Source organism: Rhinopithecus roxellana, chromosome 2, assembly GCF_007565055.1.
Source record: "Rhinopithecus roxellana isolate Shanxi Qingling chromosome 2, ASM756505v1, whole genome shotgun sequence".
Classification (NCBI taxonomy): domain Eukaryota; kingdom Metazoa; phylum Chordata; class Mammalia; order Primates; family Cercopithecidae; genus Rhinopithecus; species Rhinopithecus roxellana.
Genome location: NC_044550.1, coordinates 48,331,124 through 48,353,964, shown reverse-complemented (window position 1 = coordinate 48,353,964; position 22,841 = coordinate 48,331,124). Strand labels below are relative to the sequence as shown.

General features: G+C 38.2%; 1 protein-coding gene across 12 annotated transcripts in view; it reads left to right on the top strand.

The window, feature by feature from the left end:
* The window catches only part of PTPN13 (protein tyrosine phosphatase non-receptor type 13), a 228,430-nt gene extending 207,632 nt beyond the window's left edge, over positions 1 to 20,798 (top strand). For 6 of the 12 annotated variants that reach the window (XM_030919866.1, XM_030919897.1, XM_030919873.1 and 3 more), the window contains 7 exons: positions 1,138 to 1,250; positions 9,479 to 9,627; positions 11,046 to 11,136; positions 13,277 to 13,614; positions 15,682 to 15,897; positions 16,951 to 17,013; positions 20,080 to 20,798. In XM_030919866.1, the coding sequence (XP_030775726.1) occupies positions 1,138 to 1,250; positions 9,479 to 9,627; positions 11,046 to 11,136; positions 13,277 to 13,614; positions 15,682 to 15,897; positions 16,951 to 17,013; positions 20,080 to 20,175 (1,066 nt within the window). In that variant the 3' untranslated portion in view covers positions 20,176 to 20,798. The remainder of the gene's footprint in view (positions 1 to 1,137; positions 1,251 to 9,478; positions 9,628 to 11,045; positions 11,137 to 13,276; positions 13,615 to 15,681; positions 15,898 to 16,950; positions 17,014 to 20,079) is intronic. The other 6 variants (XM_030919901.1, XM_030919905.1, XM_030919891.1 and 3 more) reach the window with 2 other exon arrangements.
* Positions 20,799 to 22,841: the final 2,043 nt, after the last annotated feature.

Sequence of the window (22,841 nt, the reverse complement as noted above, 5' to 3'; positions counted from 1 at the left end):
TTAGCACACTTTTGTAGGTGACGATACCAGCCATTTAGTTCATCCCTAAAAAACAGAAGGTCCTGCCAATTTAACCATATCAATGCAGTCTTTTTAACATTATTAACTGAAGAAAAATGCATGCCCTTTACAGATATTTTGAGATTGAGGAACAAAAAGTCAGAAGGACCCAAATAAGGACTCTAAGATGGATTCCTAGTAATTTCCCACTGAAGCTCACAAAATTGCCTTGTTTGATGAGAGGAATGAGCAGGAACATTGTCACACAAGAGGAGAACTGTCTAGTGAAGCTTTCCCAGACATTTCATGGATATAGAGCTTTTTAACCCAGCAAAATAAGTGTTGTCACCCACAGTGAGTTAGAATAGGGGGAAACATCTGTCATAAAAGCAGCATAATTGCTGCCCTGTTGACATTTTGGGAGCATTAGTCCATGTCCTGGTGTATATTAATGTCATCGGATGAAAGTACTCTGCTTTGTTCCCCTGAATATCAGAAAGTTCAAAATGTATTCAGGCTTTTACATAATCCTTTTTCACCTCACTTTAGCACTAAACACCGTTCTCCTACCTGGTTTCTCTGTCCTAGCCATCCACCTTACCAAAGAGGGCATCTGTTTTGCACTCCCAAAATATTGAGAACTTGTACTGGGTTTCATTACATTAAGTGAGTGCCCAGGTACAGGAGTGTCCTTCTGGCCTCCTGTTGTAGCAAAAGGCTATACCCATCAATAGAGACTTCTTTAAATAAATTAAGATACATTGCTATTTTGCAATAGTGGGCAGCTGCTGAAAAGAAGGAGAAAGAGCTATATGCCGATACAATTGTAATCACTCATCCATGTTGAAGGATAGAAATAAAACCACCACCTTCTACATCCTCAAATGGACTCCTTCAGTCTGAAGTTCAAAGACTTGGGATCTGTCCAAGGATAAATTTTAAAACTGTATTAAACCATTCTACGTCTCAGTTGTTTACATCTACCAATAAATTTTAAGAATTGTGGATTTGGTTTTCTTAATCAGACATTCTATTTTAAAATACTGTAATAATTGTAGAGAAAATCATTCAGGGCTGTAGTGTTTAATTTGAGTACAAAAATGAAGAAAATGTTACAAATGTGTTTTGTTTTCATAGCTTAATTCAGAAGTCACAAGAAAAGAAGACTGATGATGATGAAATAACATGGGGAAGTGATGAGTTGCCAGCAGAGAGAACAAACCATGAAGATTCTGATAAAGGCAAGAATTGTAATGACAGTTTTTTCCTCAAAAATAATGAATTGGGAAAATAAGTTGTTTTTAAGTGATTATTTTCAGACTATATGGATTTGCTATTTTACCATATGTATACATTATTTGCTTTTTTTTTTTTTTTGAAACAGAAACTGAGAGTGCAGTGGCACGATCTTGGCTCACTGCAACCTCCACCTCCCCTGTTCAAGCAATTCTCCTGCCTCAGCCTCCTGAGTAGCTGGGATTACAGGCGGGCATTCAAAGGGAATGCTTCCAGTTTTTGCCCATTCAGTATGATATTGGCTGTGGGTTTGTCATAAATAGCTCTTATTATTTTGAGATACGTTCCATCAATACCGAATTTATTGAGAGTTTTTAGCATGAAGGGCTGTTGAATTTTGTTAAAGGCCTTTTCTGCATCCATTGAGATAATCATGTGGTTTTTGTCTTTGGTTCTGTTTATATGCTGGATTACATTTATTGCCAGGCTTTGGTATCAGGATGATGCTAGCCTCATAAAATGAGTTAGAGAGGATTCCCGCTTTTTCTATTGATTGGAATAGTTTCAGAAGGAATGGTACCAACTCCTCCTTTTACCTCTGGTAGAATTCGGCTGTGTCCTGGACTTTTTTTGTGTCATCTGGTCCTGGACTTTTTTTGGTTGGTAGACTATTAATTATTGCCTCAATTTCAGAGCCTGCTATTGGTCTATTCAGGGATTCAACTTCTTCCTGGTTTAGTCTTGGGAGAGTGTAAGTGTCCAGGAAATTATCCATTTCTTCTAGGTTTTCTAGTTTATTTGCGTAGAGGTGTTTATAGTATTCTCTGATGGTAGTTTGTATTTCTGTGGTGTCAGTGGTGATATCCCCTTTATCATTTTCTGTTGCATTTATTTGATTCTTCTCTCTTCTTTATTAGTCTTGCTAGCAGTCTATCAATTCTGTTGATCTTTTCAAAAAACCAACTCCTGGATTCATTGATTTTTTGGAGGATTTTTTGTGTCTCTATCTCCTTCAGTTCTCCTCTGGTCTTAGTTATTTCTTGCCTTCTGCTAGCTTTTGAATGTGTTTGCTCTTGCTTCTCTAGTTCTTTTATTTGTGATGTTAGGGTGTCAATTTTAGATCTTTCCTGCTTTCTCTTGTGGGCATTTAGTGCTATAAATTTCCCTCTACACACTGCTTTAAATGTGTCCCAGAGATTCTGGTATGTTGTATCTTTGTTCTCATTGGTTTCAAAGAACATCTTTATTTCTGCCTTCATTTCGTTATGTACCCAATAGTCATTCAGGAGCAGGTTGTTCAGTTTCCATGTAGTTGAGCGGTTTTGATTGAGTTTCTTAGTCCTGAGTTCTAGTTTGATTGCACTGTGGTCTGAGAGACAGTTTGTTATAATTTCTGTCCTTTTACATTTGCTGAGGAGTGCTTTACTTCCAACTGTGTGGTCAATTTTGGAATAAGTGCGATGTGGTGCTGAGAAGAATGTAGTATTCTGTTGATTTGGGGTGGAGAGTTCTGTATATGTTTATTAGGTCCGCTTGGTGCAGAATTGAGTTCAATTCCTGGATATCCTTGTTATCTTTCTGTCTCATTGATCTGTCTAATGTTGACAGTGGGGTGTTAAAGTCTCCCATTATTATTGTATGGGAGTCTAAGTCTCTTTGTAAGTCTCTAAGGACTTGCTTTATGAATCTGGGTGCTCCTGTATTGGGTGCATATATATTTAGGATAGTTAGCTCTTCCTGTTGAATTGATCCCTTTACCATTATGTAATGGCCTTCTTTGTCTCTTTTGATCTTAGATGGTTTAAAATCTGTTTTATCAGAGACTAGGATTGCAACCCCTCCTTTTTTTGTTTTGTTTTGTTTTTCCATTTGCTTGGTAGATCTTCCTCCATCCCTTTATTTTGAGGTTATGCACATCACTGCATGTGAGATGGGTCTCCTGAATACAGCATACTGATGGGTCTTGACTCTTTATCCAATTTGCCAGTCTGTGTCTTTTAATTGGAGCATTTAGTCCATTTACATTTAAGGTTAATATTGTTATGTGTGAACTTGATCCTGTCATTATGATATTAGCTGGTTATTTTGCTCACTAGTTGATGCAGTTTCTTCCTAGCATTGATGGACTTTACATTTTGACATGTTTTTGCAATGGCTGGTACCTGTTGTTCCTTTCCATGTTTAGTGCTTCCTCCAGGATCTCTTGTAGGGCAGGCCTGGTGGTGACAAAATCTCTAAGCATTTGCTTATCTGTAAAGAATTTTATTTCTCCTTCACTTATGAAACTTAGTTTGGCTGGATATGAAATTCTGGGTTTAAAATTCTTTTCTTTAAGAATGTTGAATATTGGCCACCACTCTCTTCTGGCTTGGAGAGTTTCTGCCGAGAGGTCTGCTATTAGTCTGATGGGCTTCCCTTTGTGGGTAACCCGACCTTTCTCTCTGGCTGCCCTTAACATTTTTTCCCTCATTTCAACTTCGGTGAATCTGACAATTATGTGTCTTGGAGTTGCTCTTCTCGAGGAGTATCGTTGTGGCATTCTCTGTATTTCCTGAATTTGAATGTTGGCCTGCCTTACTAGGTTGGGGAAGTTCTCCTGGATGATATCCTGCAGAGCAGTTTTCCAACTTGGTTCCATTTTCCCCCTCACTTTTAGGCACACCAATCAGACGTAGATTTGATCTTTTCACATAATCCCATACTTTTTGGAGGCTTCGTTCATTTCTTTTTACTCTTTTTTCTCCATGCTTCTCTTCTCACTTCATTTCATTCATTTGATCTTCAATCGCTGATACTCTTTCTTCCAGTTGATTGAGTCAGTTACTGAAGCTTGTGCATTTGTCACGTAGTTTTCATGTTATGGTTTTTATCTCTATCAGTTCTTTTAAGGTCTTCTCTGCATTGATTATTCTAGTTATCCATTCATCCATTCTTTTTTCAAGGTTTTTAGTTTCTTTGCACTGGTTATGTAGTTCCTCCTTTAGGTCTAAGAAGTTTGATCGACTGAAGCCTTCTTCTCTCAACTCATCAAAGTCATTCTCCTTCCAGCTTTGTTCCATTGCTGGTGATGAGCTACGTTCTTTTGGAGGGGGAGATGCACTCTGATTTTTTGAATTTCCAGCTTTTCTGCACTGCTTTTTCCCCATCTTTTGGTTTTATCTGCCTTTGGTCTTTGATGATGGTGATGTACTGATGGGGATTTGATGTGGATGTCCTTTCTGTTTGTTAGTTTTCCTTCTAACAGTCAGGACCCTCAGCTGTAGGTCTGTTGGAGATTGCTTGAGATCCACTCCAGACCCTGTTTGCCTGGGTATCAGCAGCAGAGGCTGCAGAAGATAGAATGTTGCTGAACAACGAGTGTTGCTGTCTGATTCTTGCTCTGGAAGCTTCATCTCAGGGGTGTACCCCGCTGTGTGAGGTGTGAGGTGTAGGTCTGCACCTAGTGGGGGATGTCTCCCAGTTAGGCTACTCAGGGGTCAGGGACCCATTTGTGCAGGCATTCTGTCCGTTCTCAGATCTCAACCTCCGTGCTGGGAGATCCACTGCTCTCTTCAAAGCTATCAGACAGAGGCATTTACCTCTGCCGAGGTTTCTGCTGCTTTTTGTTTAGCTATGCCCTGTCCCCAGAGGAGGAGTCTACAGAGGCAGGCAGGCCTCCTTGAGCTGCGGTGGGCTCCACCCAGTTCGAGCTTCCAGGCAGCTTTGTTTACCTACATAAGCCTCAGCAATGGCAGGTGCCCCTCCCGCAGCCTCGCTGCCGCCTTGCAGTTAGATCTCCGACTGCTGTGCTAGCAATGAGGGAGGCTCCGTGGGTGTGGGACCCTCTGGGCCAGGTGTGGGATATAATCTCCTGGTGTGCCATTTACCAAGACCCTTGGTAAAGTATTAGGGTGGGAGTTACCTGATTTTCCAGGTGTTGTGTGTCTCAGTTTCCCTTGGCTAGGAAAAGGGATTCCCTTTCCCCTTGTGCTTCCCAGGTGAGGCGATGCCTCACCCTGCTTCAGCTCTCGCTGGTCGGGCTGCACCAGCTGACCAGCACTGATTGTCCAGCACTCCCCAGTGAGATGAACCCAGTAACTCAGTTGAAAATGCAGAAATCACCCGTCTTCTGTGTCACTCACACTGGGAGCTGGAGGCTGGAGCTGTTCCTATTCAGCCATCTTGGGCACGCCCCCTCAGTTTGACCATCTATACATACTGTAAGTGGAAATATGAAGTCGTAATTTGCCATTCTGGAAGGAGAAGTCAAGGGGCGTTTTGTTTTTTTTTTTTTTTTTTTTTTTGAGACAGAATATTGCTCTGTCGCCCAGGCTGGTGAATACAGTGGCACGATCTTGGCTCACTGCAACCTCTGTCTCCTGAATTCAAGCAATTCTCCTGCCTCAGCCTCCCGAGTAACTGGGATTACAGGTGCGTGCCACCATGCCTGGCTATTTTTCTCTCTTTTTAGTAGAGATGGGGTTTCACCATGTTGGCCAGGCTGGTCTGTAACTCCTGACCTCAGGTAATCCACCCACCTGGGCCTCCCAAAGTGCTGGGATTACAGGCATGAGCCACTGCACCTGGCCAATAATTATTATTATCCTAGAATCCCAACCTTATCTTTTATGATCGGGAATCCATTGGTCTGTTTCACTATTACTGCCTTTGCATGTTATTACTGAGCCAATAGAGAAATGAAATTCTATCCAGCGTTTCATTCCTCTTACTTCATATCAGGAAGTGTTACTATAATGAAAGAACATGGTTTTGTCATTCAAAGCAAAGTCTTAGTTTTTTTAAAAGAAATTAACAGCTTAGGCTGGGTGTGCTGGCCCACGCCTATAACCCTAGCACTTTGGAAGGCCGAAGCAGGCTGATCACCTGAGGTCAGGAGTTCGACCAGCCTGACCAACAGGCAAAACCCCATCTCTTCTAAAAATACAAAAATTAGCTGGTCATGGTGGCGGGCACCCAGCTACTCAGGAGGCTGAGATAGGAGAATCGCTTGAACCCAGGAGGCAGAGGTTGCAATGAGCCAAGATTGTGTCACTGCACTCCAGCCTGGGCGATAGAGCAAGAGGTTGTCTCAAAAAAAAAAAAAAAGAATGAATGAATGAATGATATTAACAGTTTAATTAACACTTTCTTGACTTGGCTAGACTGTTGGTATGTGTAAAACATGCATGTCCAGCACTGTAGCCCTTGCTCATCCATCCAGCCTTTAAGTTCCTGTTGCATTGACATGCAGTTCTGTAAGAGTTGTTATTTCATATGAGTAAATTTTGTAGTCCCAGCCAAACTCTGCCCCAGCTAAGTGTTAACCTTTTTGAGGTGTCTTTAGTTTCGTATCCCTCACAGTGCCAGCATCATTGTTGCCTGTATCTTAGCTGCATCATGAAAATGCTTTAGTCAGCTGATTGACATAATTAAAGCTACACTTGTGCAGTCTATAGCAAGAAGTTTCCCCTCGCTTTTTCTAGGATAACGATTGCCTTCAATTATAAATAATTTCCATACAGCAGGTACTAAATCAGACCCATAGCTCTTCTATGATAGTTGACTCAACTCCCAAAGAACTCAAGGGAATTCTTTATTTGCATGGAGAAAGCTATCAAACACCAGGGATAACTGGCCCTGAGTGCCAAGGATGGATGGTGAAGAGAGAAATCAGTGTTCCTAGAGTAATCTCCCATAGTAAGGAATTTCTGAAGTGTCTCTCTTACTTTCCCCATGTTCTTAGAAGTTAATTTAAATGAAAAGTAGTAATAGAACTAAATTTGGTAATTTTTTGTAATGAGTTCCTGGGGTTTTTTGGGTGGGGAGGGAGCAGGTAACAGTTTAAGCTGCATGTGCTATGCAGATTAGAATTTCAATTACAGCTAAGCATACTTGTAAAACTTTAGGACAGCATTTCTCAAATTTGAGAACATAAGAAGCACTGAGAATGTTTATGGAACAGTTTGAATAACATTTAATGCCGTTATTTTAGATTATCATTCTCTACTGGTGCCAGGGTGAGCAACACATTGCAACTCAAGGCACTGAAATAATTCAGTGTTTAGTTACGAGTTGGTTATTCAGGTGATCTAGAATGTGCTTTTTATATTATCTTGAAATTAAAACAAAATTTTTAAATGCTTATGTAGAAATACTTGCCTCCATGGGTCAGCAGAGCCCAGTTTAAGAAAAACTAGGCTAAGAAATATCTAAAATACGTTTGGTTTTCTGCAATCAAACTGTTCATAAAAAGGATGTATATACATATGTTTTACTTACGGTCACATTTTAGAGTAAAAGTACTGAAGCAAAGGATAGTGTCATTATAATTCTCAATTACCTGCTAAAATGATGGTTCCATTGACTCTGTTGTAACAATTTAAAGGTATTTATTTAACTAAAGTTTGTTTTTTAAAATAATTTCTGTTAGGCTTAACACATACCAATTTTGTATTTGTTTGATATGCTGTGATTTTTTCATCTTTTCCCATCATTTATAAAACCTTTCTCTATATATGAGATCAAGATTTTAGTGTGTGTGTCTGTGTGATGTGTGTAAGGAGTCAGGGGAGCATAAAATAGAGAATATTGTGAAGTTTGGGATTCTTCAGAAAAATTCATCTTCTCTTACTGTAACAGAGTTCTGTTGTTGAAAGAATCCCATTTACTGTTATCTAGAATACTTCTTTTAAAAAATTGCCTACCTATTATGTTGTTTCTGAAATTCTGAGAACTAAGTACAATTACCTTTTTATGGCTGGTTTTGCAGGGAAAAGAAACAAGCTGTCCCCAGGCTGCCCATGATAAATCCCTTATCAAAAATGTTTAAAAAGTGCCATTTGAGTCAAGAGAAGCAAAAAGAAATGACATAAGCTCCTTTAGAAACTGTAAATAAATGAGAGCCGAGAATCTTAAACACTTCTGAACTTCAGTGAGGTATCTCCTTAAAAGTTGGGTGTGAGAATGTGCTAGGGCAGACTTCCCTGTGTTAATTGTAGTTATCAGCCTACCTATTAATTCTATTACCTTATTTATTCTCTCATATTTAAAGACTTTCCCTTTTGTATGATGAGGTAAGAATGGGCTGAAATTAGTTCATTTGTTAATTAAATCTGTTCTGGGGGAAATATTATTAGTTGTTGCGTATTTAAAGACTTTCCTGGCCAGGCACAATGGCTCATGCCTGGAATCCCAGCACTTTGGGAGGCCAAGGTGGGCGGATCGCTTGAGCCCAGGAGTTCAGGACCAGCTTGGGTAACATGGCAAAACCCTATCTCTACAAAAAAATACAAAAAATTACCCAGGCGTGGTGGTGCTTACCTGTAGTCCCAGCTACCAGGAAGGCTGAGGTGGGAGGACAACCTGAGCCAGGTGGTTGAAGCTGCATTGAGCTGTGATTGTGCCATTGCACTCCAGCCTGGGCTACAAAATCAGACCATGTGTGTGTGTGTATAAAATAAATGAAATAAAATAAAGACTTTCCTAGCCAGGTAGAGTGGTTATACATATATATATACACACACACACATATTTATATATATACACACATATACATATATATTTATTACGTGTGTATATACACACACACATATATAAATATATAAAATAAATAAAATAAAATAACATAAAGACCTTCCTAGCCAGGTGCAGTGGCTCACGTCTCTTGTCCCAGCACTTGGGGAAGCCGAGACAGGAGGATCACTTGAGGCCAGGAGTTCAAGACCAGCTTGGACAACATAGGGAGACCCCATCTCTTCAAAAATATTTAAAAATTAGCCAGGCACAGAGTGGTGCATGACTGTGGTCCCAGCTACTTGGGAGACTGAGGCAGGAGGATCCCTTGAGCCTGGGAGATCAAGGCTGCAGTGAGCTGTGATTACAGAACTGTACTCCATCCTAGGCGACATTTGACTTTAGAATTGACTTTAGAACCTAGGACTGTCTGACCACAACAACACCCCACATGGAATGTTCTATAACCCTCACAGACAATACTGTCAATAAATTGTGCTCTAGCTCATCACTTTGTGGCAGAGTTGGGTTTTTTAAATTGTATTTTTTTCTAAAATATAAACACTTTTAAACAGAAGTTAAAAATTAAGACACAAAGTTCTGTCTCATAAAGAGATAGAACAAGATTCTATCTCTAAATAAATAAATAGACTTTCCCTTTTGTAAGATGAGGTGAACGTAGGCTGAAATTAGTTCACTTAGTTAAATCTGTTCTGGAGGAACTGTTTGTAAATTGCTGTCTTCCTATTAGATCATTCCTTTCTGACAAACGAGGAGCTTGCTGTACTCCCTGTCGTCAAAGTGCTTCCCTCTGGTAAATACACGGGGGCCAACTTAAAATCAGTCATTCGAGTCCTGCGGGGTTTGCTAGATCAAGGAATTCCTTCTAAGGAGCTGGAGGTAAGTGGCTTCTGCCAATGATTCTCTCCCAAAGTGTATGCATTTAGTTTGTAAGGAAAATGTATCTTTACTAGCCCAAGATTAGAAGAAATTTTGAAAATTTTCCAACTCTAAAAGCACCACCTTATCACTTCTAGCAGAAAATTAATTTTTCTTATTGGGATTCCAATAATAGTGATTTAAAATGTTAACTACTTGGAACTTGATACATTTCCCTGAAGATTATCCTTCCTGCCTCATAGTTAAGGTAAAAATGTTAGGAAAAAAAAAAAAAAAAGGCCAAGTATAAATTTCAGCCATCCACTAAACTTTATAATTAGTGTATTGTAGACGTGTTTCATCATTAACAGCAGGTTCTAACTGAATACAGCTCCAAGAATGTGTGTCCTAGTTCAAAGCAGCAATGGCTCAGAGCCCTAGCTCCTGTGGTCTCATGGCACCGTCCATATTTACCACTAGAAAAGAGAGTGGTTTTGAGGTTGACCTTGCCCCTCTTCCTCAAACCACCGGCTTATTTGCCTAGTTCCTAAGCTTTGTAGCCACTAAAAGGAGTTAACTTTAATAAGAGCTTCTGCTGTGTGCTTGTTGCTTTGTATATATTCCTCAAAATATTAATTCCATTATGGACTGTGAAACTGAGGCTCAGTAATTAAGGTATTTTCCTCTCCTCATTACCATGCTATGGAATGATTTCTTCTTTAAGTTCTTAGATTTAAATGTCACCATCAGAAAACTTCCATTACAACCCTTCTAAAGTAGTGTTTATAAGGATTTATCTGCCACAGCAGCTTATTGGTTTCTTCAAGACATATACTACAATATTTGTTTACTTCTTTATTGTGTCTTTCTCCCAATAAGCTGTAAAGTCCAGGAGAGCCAAAATCTTATCTTCTTGCTCACCCACTGTATTCCCATCACTTATTACAGTACCTTGCATATAGTGGGCATGCAATTATATTTTTTGAATGAGTGAAAGAATGAAAAGTGAGCAAGAATTGACTTTAGAACCTAGGACTCTCTGACCACAACAACACCCCACATGGAATATTCTGTAACCCTCACAGACAATACTGTCAATAAATTGTGCTCTAGCTCATCATTGTGGCAGAGTTGGGTTTTTTAAATTGTATTTTTTTCTAAAATATAAACACTTTTAAACAGAAGTTAAAAATTAAGACACAAAGTTCTGTCTCATAAAATTGACTGCAACGTGTTCAATTGAAGATACTTGTAACAATATTATTTCAGTGCTGACTTAACAAATCACTGTTGACTTTAGGCTTATTTAGGACATCTGTATTTGACACTAGAATCAGCCCTCATCAACCAATTTTGCACCCTACGCATTTAAAGTATTTGCAGTTATTACTGAATTTACTGCTTATCTTAACAAATTTATTTCCATTTTTTGCTTACAGAATCTTCAAGAATTAAAACCTTTGGATCAGTGTCTAATTGGGCAAACTAAGGAAAACAGAAGGAAGAACAGATATAAAAATATACTTCCCTGTAAGTTCCAGTTTGGCTTCAAATTTAATATGTGATCAGTATAATTTGAATGGATAAAAATTTTTTGTGTTTAACTTACCTATCTCTCACATAACCATGTGCATACACATACATTCACAGATTTATATCAGTAAAAAATACATTGAAATATTCCGTGTGAATTCCCTTTTAAATTACGTACATATTCTGAAAATCAGTTAGAGGAACCTGAAATATTTGTTAGAATAGTCCTGAATTTTTACTAGTATACAGTATTTGAAATTAGTCAGTGATGCCAAATCATTAATTTTAAAATCTTTTTAAAAATATGAACTGGCTTCTGGATGAGGATTTTCTTGGTTGGATTCATTTATCACAACCACCATCAATTTATTCCCCTTATTTTTAGTTTAGAGAAATATCTATAGTAATGAATTGCTGTGTACATGCATATGACTACAGTGGTACTACCAGCCTATATTAGACATTTCAGATACCAGAAGGGAATAAAAACAATCATTTTGGCCCAGTGCAGTGGCTCACACCTGTAATTCCAGCACTTTGGGAGGCCGAGGGAGGCAGATCACTTGAGATCAGGAATTCAAGACCAGCCTGGCCAACATGGTGAAACCTCATCTCTACTGTAAAATACAGGAATTAGCCGGAGTGGTGGTTCATGCTTATAATCCCAGCTGCTTGGGAGGCTGAGACAGGAGAATCGCTTAAACCCGGGAGGTGGAGGTTGCAGCAAGCCGAGATCATGCCACTGCACTCCAGCCTGGGCAATAGAGTAAGACTCCATCTCAAAAAGAAAAAGAAAAAAGAAAAGCAGTCATTTTTACCCATGTAAAAATCACATGTAAAAAAAATCACACTGTGATTTTTTTAAATTATGTATGAATATATGTGCCAAAATACCTCTAGAAAATTCTTATAATTACGAGCCACATGTATATATGTTAGCACTTTGAATTATAACATATGACACACTGACCCTATCTTTACCAAGAAACCATAAATCTAAAGATAAATAATAAACTCAATAGTGACAAGTCACGTGATAAGTAATAATGCAATTGTATTTTTTCATTTTGGAAAGCTTCATGTAAAAAATGAATCTTAGACAACCTTTAAGAAGTGGATCAGATCTTTGTTTGGCATAAAGTGTATGGGAGTTACTTTAGACAGCATAATGACCAGTTGAATATCTCAAAATCAGAATAGAACAAGCCATAAATCCAAAACTAATGAGTGGATTTGTTCCCACAAAACAAATGACCAGTATGGACTAAGAGATAGAAGTCAAGTAAAAAGGGCAATTGGTAGGGGATTTTGAAACCTATCATTAAAAGGTTTTAGCTTGGTAATCACAGGAATTACCAGTTAAATTTATGGATATTTGAAATAGAAATAGAAATAACTTCTAAGGTATGTAATACATGTAAATTTATTCTCTTAGATAAATCTTGGACAATACAACCTCAGTGAATGATAGCTTATACATACTTTTCACTGGGGCAGCCTGGTTTAAAAAATTACATTTTAACTATATGAAATTATAATAAAACAAAGATAAGGGCCTTTATGCCTGGAGAATAAAATGATCTGTTATTTTATTTATTGTGTTAATTTGTTGTTTTGGCTGCTAAGAATATAATTTTATTAGGTGAGTGAGAGTTATGCCAATAACGTTTGCAATATATACTTTAATAGTGTTATTGTAATACTAAATTTTGTTCTATGAAAAATTTTTTGGCGTTGCCTTTCAGTGCTATTATTATTATTGTCATCATCATTAAAATAATCATGGAGAAGTACCAGTTCTTTTTCTTTGTTTCTCTAGTTACTTATTAGGCAATTCTAAATGCATTTATTAACTTACTAATTTTAATTTCAACTAAATCTATGTAAATAATACCAAATTTCATATGTCAGAAACTCACTAAACTGACACCTTAGATACTTGTAACATGAGCAAAAAGAATAAATATAAAATAATTTGGCTGTGCTACAATTTTAAAATATACTTCTGGTAAAATACGTTGGTGATTTCATCTATGACTATGAGGATTTCTCATGACCTTTGACTCATGCAATTTGTAAGACTCTTGTTTAAAATGCATGATATGGATGGCTCTGTTTTGTTGTGGAAAATTCACAGATGATGCTACAAGAGTGCCTCTTGGAGATGAAGGTGGCTATATCAATGCCAGCTTCATTAAGATACCAGTTGGAAAGGAAGAGTTTGTTTACATTGCCTGCCAAGGACCACTGCCTTCAACTGTTGGAGACTTCTGGCAGATGATTTGGGAGCAAAAATCCACAGTGATAGCCATGATGACTCAAGAAGTAGAAGGAGAAAAAATCAAATGCCAGCGCTATTGGCCCAACATCCTAGGCAAAACAACAATGGTCAGCAACAGACTTCGACTGGCTCTTGTGAGAATGCAGCAGCTGAAGGGCTTTGTGGTGAGGGCAATGACCCTTGAAGATATTCAGGTAAGTGAATTAAATCTTTCCATATTGCAAGGTGTATCTCCTAGTTGTAATCCAAGCCTGGACTCTTTCCATGATTGCACCAATGTTATTTCTAGATAAAAGACAGTGACTTCCTAGTTCCCATGCAATGGAACTAATGCTAGCTATTTTCTCTTTATGTAGTATAAGTTTAAATGTGACCATCTTCATGAATACTGCCAGGTTCCTCTAGTATGTGCTGTACTAAAATGAAAATGAAAACGCAGGACTTTTAATATGATGATCATCCTTGGTGATAGCACAAAATGGCTCAGAAATTGCATGTTGGAAACTTGTGTTTTTATGGTCAGACCTCTAAGTAGACTCATTAAAACTATTTTTAAAATCTATAAGTAGAAAATATTCCCTCATAAAGGCAACTTAACGTATTTAGGAATACATGGATAATTTTACCATAAGCAACAGTTATTCAGATCATTCATACTGCAATTACCTAACCACTGGATCAGTATAGCTTGAATTAGATAAGTGGCAGTACCTGAAGTAAAGCTGCTACTGTTTTCTCACTCTGTGTTCTCGTTCACCTTACTACACCCCTGTGCACAGTATCCCAGCTAGGTGTGAGTAATGTTTCCCATAGAGATTTAACTATCTTAAGGAAACAGTGATTTTACTTTTATAGAAACAAAGCATATCGTATCAGTTAAGTTCTATTGGTGTCATGTAAATGTAGTCTGAGAATTTCTTTCATAATTTTTGATTCATGATTTTTTTATTGATTTACACTAGCTTACCTATTACTTAGGCTAGCACAGTTGTTCAATATTCTGCAAGTGATTTATCCACTTAATCCACACATTTTTATAGAACTCAACCCCTTTATAGAGATTTGGCAGTTTGACACACACAAAAAAATTTCTAACCTCATGGAGCTTACATTTTGAAGAGGAAATACCAGTCCTGATAGTGCTGTGGGAAAAAATAAAACAGAGAAGGACAATTGGTTGGGGGAGAATGAGAAGTATGTCATAATTTTCAACAAGCAGCCAGGGAAGGCATGAGAAAATGGCATTTGAGGAAAAATGTGAATGAGTTGAGTGAGCCATGGAGGGAATATCTGAGGAGAAAACCATTCCAGTCAGAAAGAGCCAGTACAAAAGTCCTGAGACCAAACTGTGCACACTGTATTTAAAGCCACAGAGAATCATTTGGCTTGAGAAAAGTGACCATGGGGAAAAAGAGGAGGAGGTGAGGTCTAAGAGGAAACAGGGCCAGATTAGGTAGGGTTGCAGTGACTCTGACTTTTATCTGATGTGCATTTGGAATGGGGTCACCAAAAATGGTTGTTATCCATATCAAAATGTAATTTGTTTTTAGGGTTCCCAAAAAGTAGTTTTTATCCATATTTCAAATGTGGCTCTAGCAACCTTGATAGAAGCCTTCCATGTTTTTCTTAATGGAGCCATTTAGTTTCTTCCACTTTTCCTTTGATCTGGTCCTATAGACAAGCCAAAATTTGACAGCACAATAGAATATTAAGAATTAATTGTGGCCAGGCACAGTGCCTCACGCTTCCCAAATCTCAACACTTTGGGAGGCCAAGGTGGGTGGATCAGTTGAGGTCAGGAATTCAAGAGTAGCCTGACACAACGTGGTGAAACCCCATGTCTACTAAAAATACAAAAATTAGCTGGATGTGGCAACGTGGGCCTGTAATCCCAGCTACTCTGGAGGCTGAGGCAGGAGAATTGCTTGAACCTGGGAGGCAGAGGTTGCAGTGAGCCAAGATTGTACCACTGCACTCCAGCCTGGGCGACAGAGTGAGAACCTATCTGAGAAAGAAAGAAAGAAAGGAAGAAAGGAAGAGAGAAAGAGAGAAAGAGAGAGAGAGAGAAAGAAAGAGAGAAAGAGAGAGAGAGAGAGAAAGAAAGAAAGAAGAAAGAAAGAAAGAAAGAAAGAAAGAAAGAAAGAAAGAAAGAAAGAAAGAAAGAAAGAAAGAAAGAAAGAAAGAAAAGAAAGAGAAAGAAAGAAATTGTATGTGAACAATGTAACATGTCATGATCCACTTATTCTATTGTACAATTTCAGACCAGAGAGGTGCGCCATATTTCTCATCTGAATTTCACTGCCTGGCCAGACCATGATACACCTTCTCAACCAGATGATCTGCTTACTTTTATCTCCTACATGAGACACATCCACAGATCAGGCCCAATCATCACGCACTGCAGTGCTGGCATTGGACGTTCAGGGACCCTGATTTGCATAGATGTGGTTCTGGGATTAATCAGTCAGGATCTTGATGTGAGTACAAGATACAGGCTGAGTAAGCATTTGTCCAGAAATAATGATGGAGTCTAATTTTTGATAATGTGTTGTGATCTTGGGATTTTTTAACTTATGAATTTATATGACTGCCTTCATTTTCTTATTATATTATTATAGAAAACTGTATTTTTGTAAACATTGGAATTCAAAACTACATAGGCCATGATCAACAAAAAATAATACTTCAGTTTTATACTTGTTTACTGGGTTTTTTTAACTGTGTGCTCAGAGGCCTTTTGTGCAGTATTTCATTTTACCCTTTATAGTCTTTAAGCTGGTGTAAGATAGTATTGTTATCACACGTTAAAGATAGAAATAATTGAAGTACAAAGGAAAGTATTTTTTGAAATGAAAAAGCTTGTATTTTTGTATGTATGTGTAAAAATATATACATTTTATTATAAAATTAATGCTAAATAATTTCTCTCTAAACAATTACTCTACATAAAAAATTATTATTCTAAGAGTATAATCTTACTTTTGAACTCTAATATAAACCTTATTTAAAATACTAGAATATCTTACCATAATGTGTAATTAAAATCATAGTCTCTTAAAGAATTTTAGTTAAAAGCACTTTACACGCTAGCTATAGTAATTTATAGGACGAAACCAAATAGTCTTTTTCTCCCTGATTTCCAACTGTTCAATCTCAGCTGAAGTCAAAAGATCTTTTTTAGGGTGGAAATATGTTTATCAGAAGAGCAATGTGTAGGAAAAATAATTTACCTTTTTTATATTGTAATATTAGAAATTAGTTACATTTCATGGGGAAGAGAATTTCTTTTCTTTGGGAGATTTTCAAATAGATTAACCTTTCCTAATTCTTAGAAAGATCAAAAACAAGAATACCAAGTGATGACAAAGTCCACTCGCCAAGTCATTTTGTCAAGGAGAGTTTCCCAAGACTACCAGAAGGGGAAGAAGAATGGGATACAGAATTTTACATAAGCCTCCCCTCTGTGATCCTTTTGAGGTTCAAATCCAGTTACCCGTTGAATCTAACACACATGTGGTTTCCTCTGACAGTTTGACATCTCTGATTTGGTGCGCTGCATGAGACTACAAAGACACGGAATGGTTCAGACGGAGGTGAGTCATGGCTGGGCCTCCTAATGAGAATTTTCATAAAGATTCTAATTTTTTTTAAGTTCCTATTAAACCATTTTTCTTTTTTGAGAGTTCCCATGTTAGAGCATAAAACCAAACATTTACTGCAGTGAGGGGCTTTTTTTTAAACATGAGGACTAATTCAGAAAAAAATTAAAATACTTCCAAGCTTTTTAAAATGTTGCCTTTTAATTTAAAAATGCAATCTCTGCACTGAAGAGATTACAGAGAATGGGATAGCATGCTGCGGATAGTTTGAGAATGGTACAAAATACTATGTAATTAATGGCATTCCTTCCCTATTTCCAACCTGAAAAAGAGATAGAAGGTAACATTCTTGCTACAGAAATTCCCTGAGAGGTAATGGATTCATCAGCATTGACTGGAACACAGCAAGGCAGGCTGGAGTTGCTTAGCTTCAAGAAGACATTCTGTAAGGAGTGTGAATATATGGGTCCATTTATCCTCTTTTGATGATTTTCGTTTCTCTTGCCTGAAAGGAAACCATCACCCACTGAGACAATTGTGTCCTTCACAGAGAGTGCCTTATTTAGAGTGTCTGTCTTCACTGAAGAGTTCCACAATCCTTTGTGTTTATAATGGGAGAGTGGGGGATGTAGAAGCTATTTTCAAATATCCATAAATTAACATTTCTCTACCTCTTGAAAAATAGAGAAATTTGCTATCTTTAAAAATTAGCATTTGCCTATTTTCCTTTCATAAACCATTTAAATTCAACTTGTCTTCTAAATATTAAGCTGATTTCTAATCACACTTTTGAGGTAAGGAAAACATTTTGATTGGTATACGCAGCCCTTTACACCTAGGAAGTTCATTAATTCATTTGTTCATTCAACAGGTATTTATTGAGTTCTTACTGTATATTAGGAACTCTTCTAGGTGCCTGGAGCACATCAGTGAATAAAACAAAGATCCTTGCTAGAATAACAAAGATATTCTTGCAAGATACTGATAAGGATGGAAGATGATAAACATATTAAACGTGTAAATTATACAGGATCTCTGAAAGTGATAAGTGCTTTAGAGAAAAGAAAAGTGAAATAGATAAAGGGAATCAGTCATGGCAGGTTGGGGGTATAATTTTAAACAGGGTAGCACCATTGACAAAGTAACACTTAAGCAAAGATTTGAAGGTAAAGGAGAGAGTCCTGTAGATCTCTGGGGAAAAGAGCCTTTCAGGCAGAGGGACAACCTGTGTGGAAGTACAAGGGTCTTGTGTGTTCAGGTATGGTCACAGCCAATGTGGCAGGCAGGGCATGAGGAAAAGAAGAGGGAAGGAGGAGGTGAGGTTAGAGGGAAGGTGACGGGCCAGGAATTTGGCTTTTCTCTGAGTGAAATGGGAGCCTGGAGTGGCAGGGATCTGACTCACATTTTAAAGGACTACTGACCTGCTGTGTTAAAATGACACCAAGTCTGGGGAGGAAGGTGCAGGATTATAAGCAAGGAGATGAATTAGGTGACAAGCCGGGGGGGGCTACAGCTGGAGTGGTAAGTGTGGACAAAGTGAAGGAAAGAGGACATGATGTGAAGTGAATTTGCTAATGGGTTGTATGGTGTCGGAGAAAGAGTCAAGGATGAATGTGTGGAAAAGTGAAAATACAGATAAGCAAAAAAGAAACTTAAAAGGCCACTTGTATTCTTACTCTCAGAGAGCTGTTAATGTTTTTAGGGGATGTTCTTATATTCTTTGTCCTAAACACATGTGCACACTCATTCATGCTCGCACATGCATACATGCAGCTATTTTAAATGAGATTCAACTGTGGTTGTTGTTTTATTACTTTTCATTTAATATATTGTGAAATTTTTTATTTTCAGACTTAGTTCCTTCCCAAATAACAAAAAAGTCAGATCTCTGCACCATCAACTTAATAGAAAATAATTTTACCAAAGTAGTTCATTTTCAAAGAAACTTTGATTTTCATGCTTTTGTTCCAAAATATTTAAAGACTGTGTGTGTGCGTGTGTGTATGTATATATATATACACTTTTTTTGTTTTTTTTCTGGGATGAAGTCTCGCTCTGTCGCACAGGCTGGAGCGCAGTGTGTGATCTCAGCTCACTGCAACCTCCGCCTCCCGGGTTCAAGCGATTCTCCTGCCTCACCTTCCTGAGTAGTTGGGATTACAGGTGCCTGCCACCACACTTTAGTAGAGACAGGATTTCACCACATTGGCCAGGCTAGTCTTGAACTCCTGGCCTCAGGTGATCCACCTGCCTCGGCCTCCCAAAGTGGTGAGATTACAGGCGTGAACCACCATGCCTGGCAAGACAATTATTTTGAATCGCTTCTTAGCTATTAATTTTTTGACATTTTAAAACATCAAAATGAGCTCAACAAATCCAGAAGAAATTTTGTAGGAAGGTTATTTTTCCACTAAGTATAATCAAAGCACAAAAAATATTGTAGTAGCCCACCAATCAAAGACAACTTCAGTTAGCATTCTGGGATAGTTCCATCCCCCATCCATCAGGCTTTTTCTCTCTTTGTTTTGCCAATTTGGTTTCTATATTTTTATAATTTTTATAATACCACACAATTCTATACCCTGCTTCTTTTTTTTTTTTTTTTTTTTTTTTTGAGACTGAGTCTCACTTTGTTGACAGGCTGGAGTGCAGTGGCACGATCTCAGCTCACTGCAACCTCTGCCTCCTGGGTCAAGCAATTCTCCTGCCTCAGATTCCCAAGTAGCTAGGACTACAGGTGTGTGCCACCACACACAGCTAATTTTTGTATTTTTAGTAGAGACAGAGTTTCACCATGTTGGCCAGGATGGTCTCAATCTTTTGACCTCGTGATCTGCCCACCTCAGCCTCCCCAAGTGCTGGGATAACAGGTGTGAGCCACCACGCCTGGCCTACACCCTGTTTCTTACATTCAACATTCTAACAAAATTTTTCCATATTTTTCAAAACTCATCAAACATCACTTCCAATAGTGGTATAGCTATATATATATATAATATTTACATTATACATCTAAAGTTCTACAGTGTTATCTTTTTTTTTTTTTTTTTTTGGCCATAGGATCAATATATTTTCTGCTATCAAGTCATCCTTTATGTCCTGACACGTCTTCAAGCAGAAGAAGAGCAAAAACAGCAGCCTCAGCTTCTAAAGTGACATGAAAAGAGCCTCTGGATGCATTTCCATTTCTTTCCTTAACCTCCAGCAGACTCCTGCTCTCTATCCAAAATAAAGATCACAGAGCAGCAAGTTCATACAATATGCAGGTTCTCCTCTATCTTAGAGGGGTATTCTTCTTGACAATAAATAATATTGAAATGCTGTATTTTTTTACAGCTACTTTAACCTATGATAATTATTTACAAAATTTTAACACTAACCAAACAATGCAGATCTTAGGGATGATTAAAGGTGCATTTGATGATAGCAGACATTGTTACAAGGACATGCTGAGTCTATTTTTAATGCACGCATCTTGTTTATAGCAAAAATGTTTTCCAATATTTTAATAAAGTAGTTATTTTATAGGGGATACTTGAAACCAGTATTTAAGCTTTAAATGACAATAATATTGGCATAGAAAAAAAGTAGCAAATGTTTACTGTATCAATTTCTAATGTTTACTATATAGAATTTCCTGTAATATATTTATATACTTTTTCATGAAAATGGAGTATCAGTTATCTGTTACTGCATCATCTGTTTGTAATGCATTATCTCACTTTGTAAATAAAAACACACCTTAAAACATGAACAAGCCAAAACTGTGTGCGGACAAATTAGTCATTTTCAGTGTGTTATTTTTCAACAACACCTAGGCCCGTGGGAAGACAAGGACCTCTAGACGCCACTTCCCATCTCCCTAGTTGGCCCCAGTCATGACAACCATGGAGAGTAGAGGTGTTGTCAGAGATCCTGATAGATCTTCACTAAGTACTGATGTGGGTGTCATGTACTGGCTTAAAAGTAGCTCAGAAATTCAGATTCTTCCTTCTACCTCTATGTGAATGGTGCCCACTTACAGAGTCCAATTTATATATACATCAGAATATTTTCAATTCCTAGCCACAGTACTCAACTGACCAAGGGCTAATCAAAGAAAACATATCATACTACCTGGGGGTTTATATTTGGTTCTGCCAAACAGGAAGGAAAAGAGATTGACTTCAAAGCTGCTTTAACTTAGTGGTTCTCTGTTCTCAGTACTAAATTCATTTCACTAAATTCTAATTCTAACAGTATTTCTTCATTCAGCCATGACACTGTAACCAGATGGATGTTCTTGACTGTGAGTTGTCCAGGTTCTTGGCATGTTGAACAAAGAATTGAACAAAATACTCAGACAAAGCAGTGGAAGATGAAAGCATAGATTTATTGAAGTGAAAGTACACTCCACAGAGTGGAAGTGGGCTTGAGCACATGGCTCAAGAGCCCTGATTATAATGTTCCTGGGGTTTTTATTGAATTACAAGAGCATGGTAACACCCCTAAGTACTCTTTAGAGGCCTCTGATAGGTTACACCCTACACAAATGAGGAATTCAGCCCAGGACCAGAGGCAGGATTCTGCCTAGCACCAATCAGAAGCATCCTGCCTGTGATGTATAAGCAAACGATGGTTTCAGAATGGACCAATTACAGACATACCCATTTATGACATAGGGGAGGGGAGGTTCAGAGGGGCATGGGCATTTGGCCCCTCATTACTTGGTCCTGGAAATGCAGGGTTTTCCTCTTAGTCCAATTACAAGGCAGCCTTGGGCTTCCTGTCTCTAGACTCTGTTTTGCCTCAACACCCTTCTAAGACCCAGGAAATTGCTTGGCTTATCCTCATAAGACTGCACCAGTTCTGAGCTAGTTGACTTGAATTTCCAAACTTAAGTGCAGCAATTTGCTGGGACCTATTCCCGAGAATCTGGGGCTATTTGAAGGCAGAAAACAGTATCAATAAACATATAAAGCTCCACAGTAACGATCTAAAGCCCCAACAGATAACAGGTTTGGGTCTTACCTCAGAATTGGCTCTGAATACGGCAAGAGAAGCTTTACCACCACCATTCCCACTTCAATCAGGAGTTTTATAGACTGGGTTGTAGCCGGAGATTTCATTTGAAAGAAAGGTTTCTATTGCTTTAAATGACATTTGGAAATCTCTGTTCTGAATGAGTTGGAATCATGAGGCCTTGTTTTCCTGCACTGGCATGTGAAACTAGGCCAGCAGAGCGCTGGGGGCCAGTACAGCTGGAGGTGATTAGCTTCCATCCGAAGTCAACATAGATGGGAGAGGGTGGAGCTGGAGGTTGCTTTTTCTGAAACGAATGTCACCAGGAAATGGAATCAGGGGAAGGAAAATGCAGATTTAGCTTTACGACCTATGAATGGAAACTTCATTATAGTAAATATGTTACTGCCCTCAGCTGGGATCTGGCTCCACCAGCATAGAATGGTATGAGCCACTTGCTAGGGCTACTCTGGTTAGAAAGCAAGGTGAGGCCACGGAGCGGGGGTGGCACATGGGAACACTCATATCAAATTAATGAACAAGTACAATTCAGCTCTTAAGACACCTTGTATTAGCTAAGTGCTAGAAAATACAAACTGAAGATATGGAATGGTTTAAACATAATAGTTTATTTCTAGTTTATCTAACAGTTCTGGACAAGTGAACAGCTTGGCAATGCAGATCTATTTGGCTCAGTTTTTAGCCCAGGCTGATGAAAGTTCTATAATCAACACATAGCTTCCAAGGTTGAGAATCGCCTCCATTCCCCATGAAGGCTTGCCTGTGGAGAGGTTTTATGAGCCAGACTTACATGCAAAACA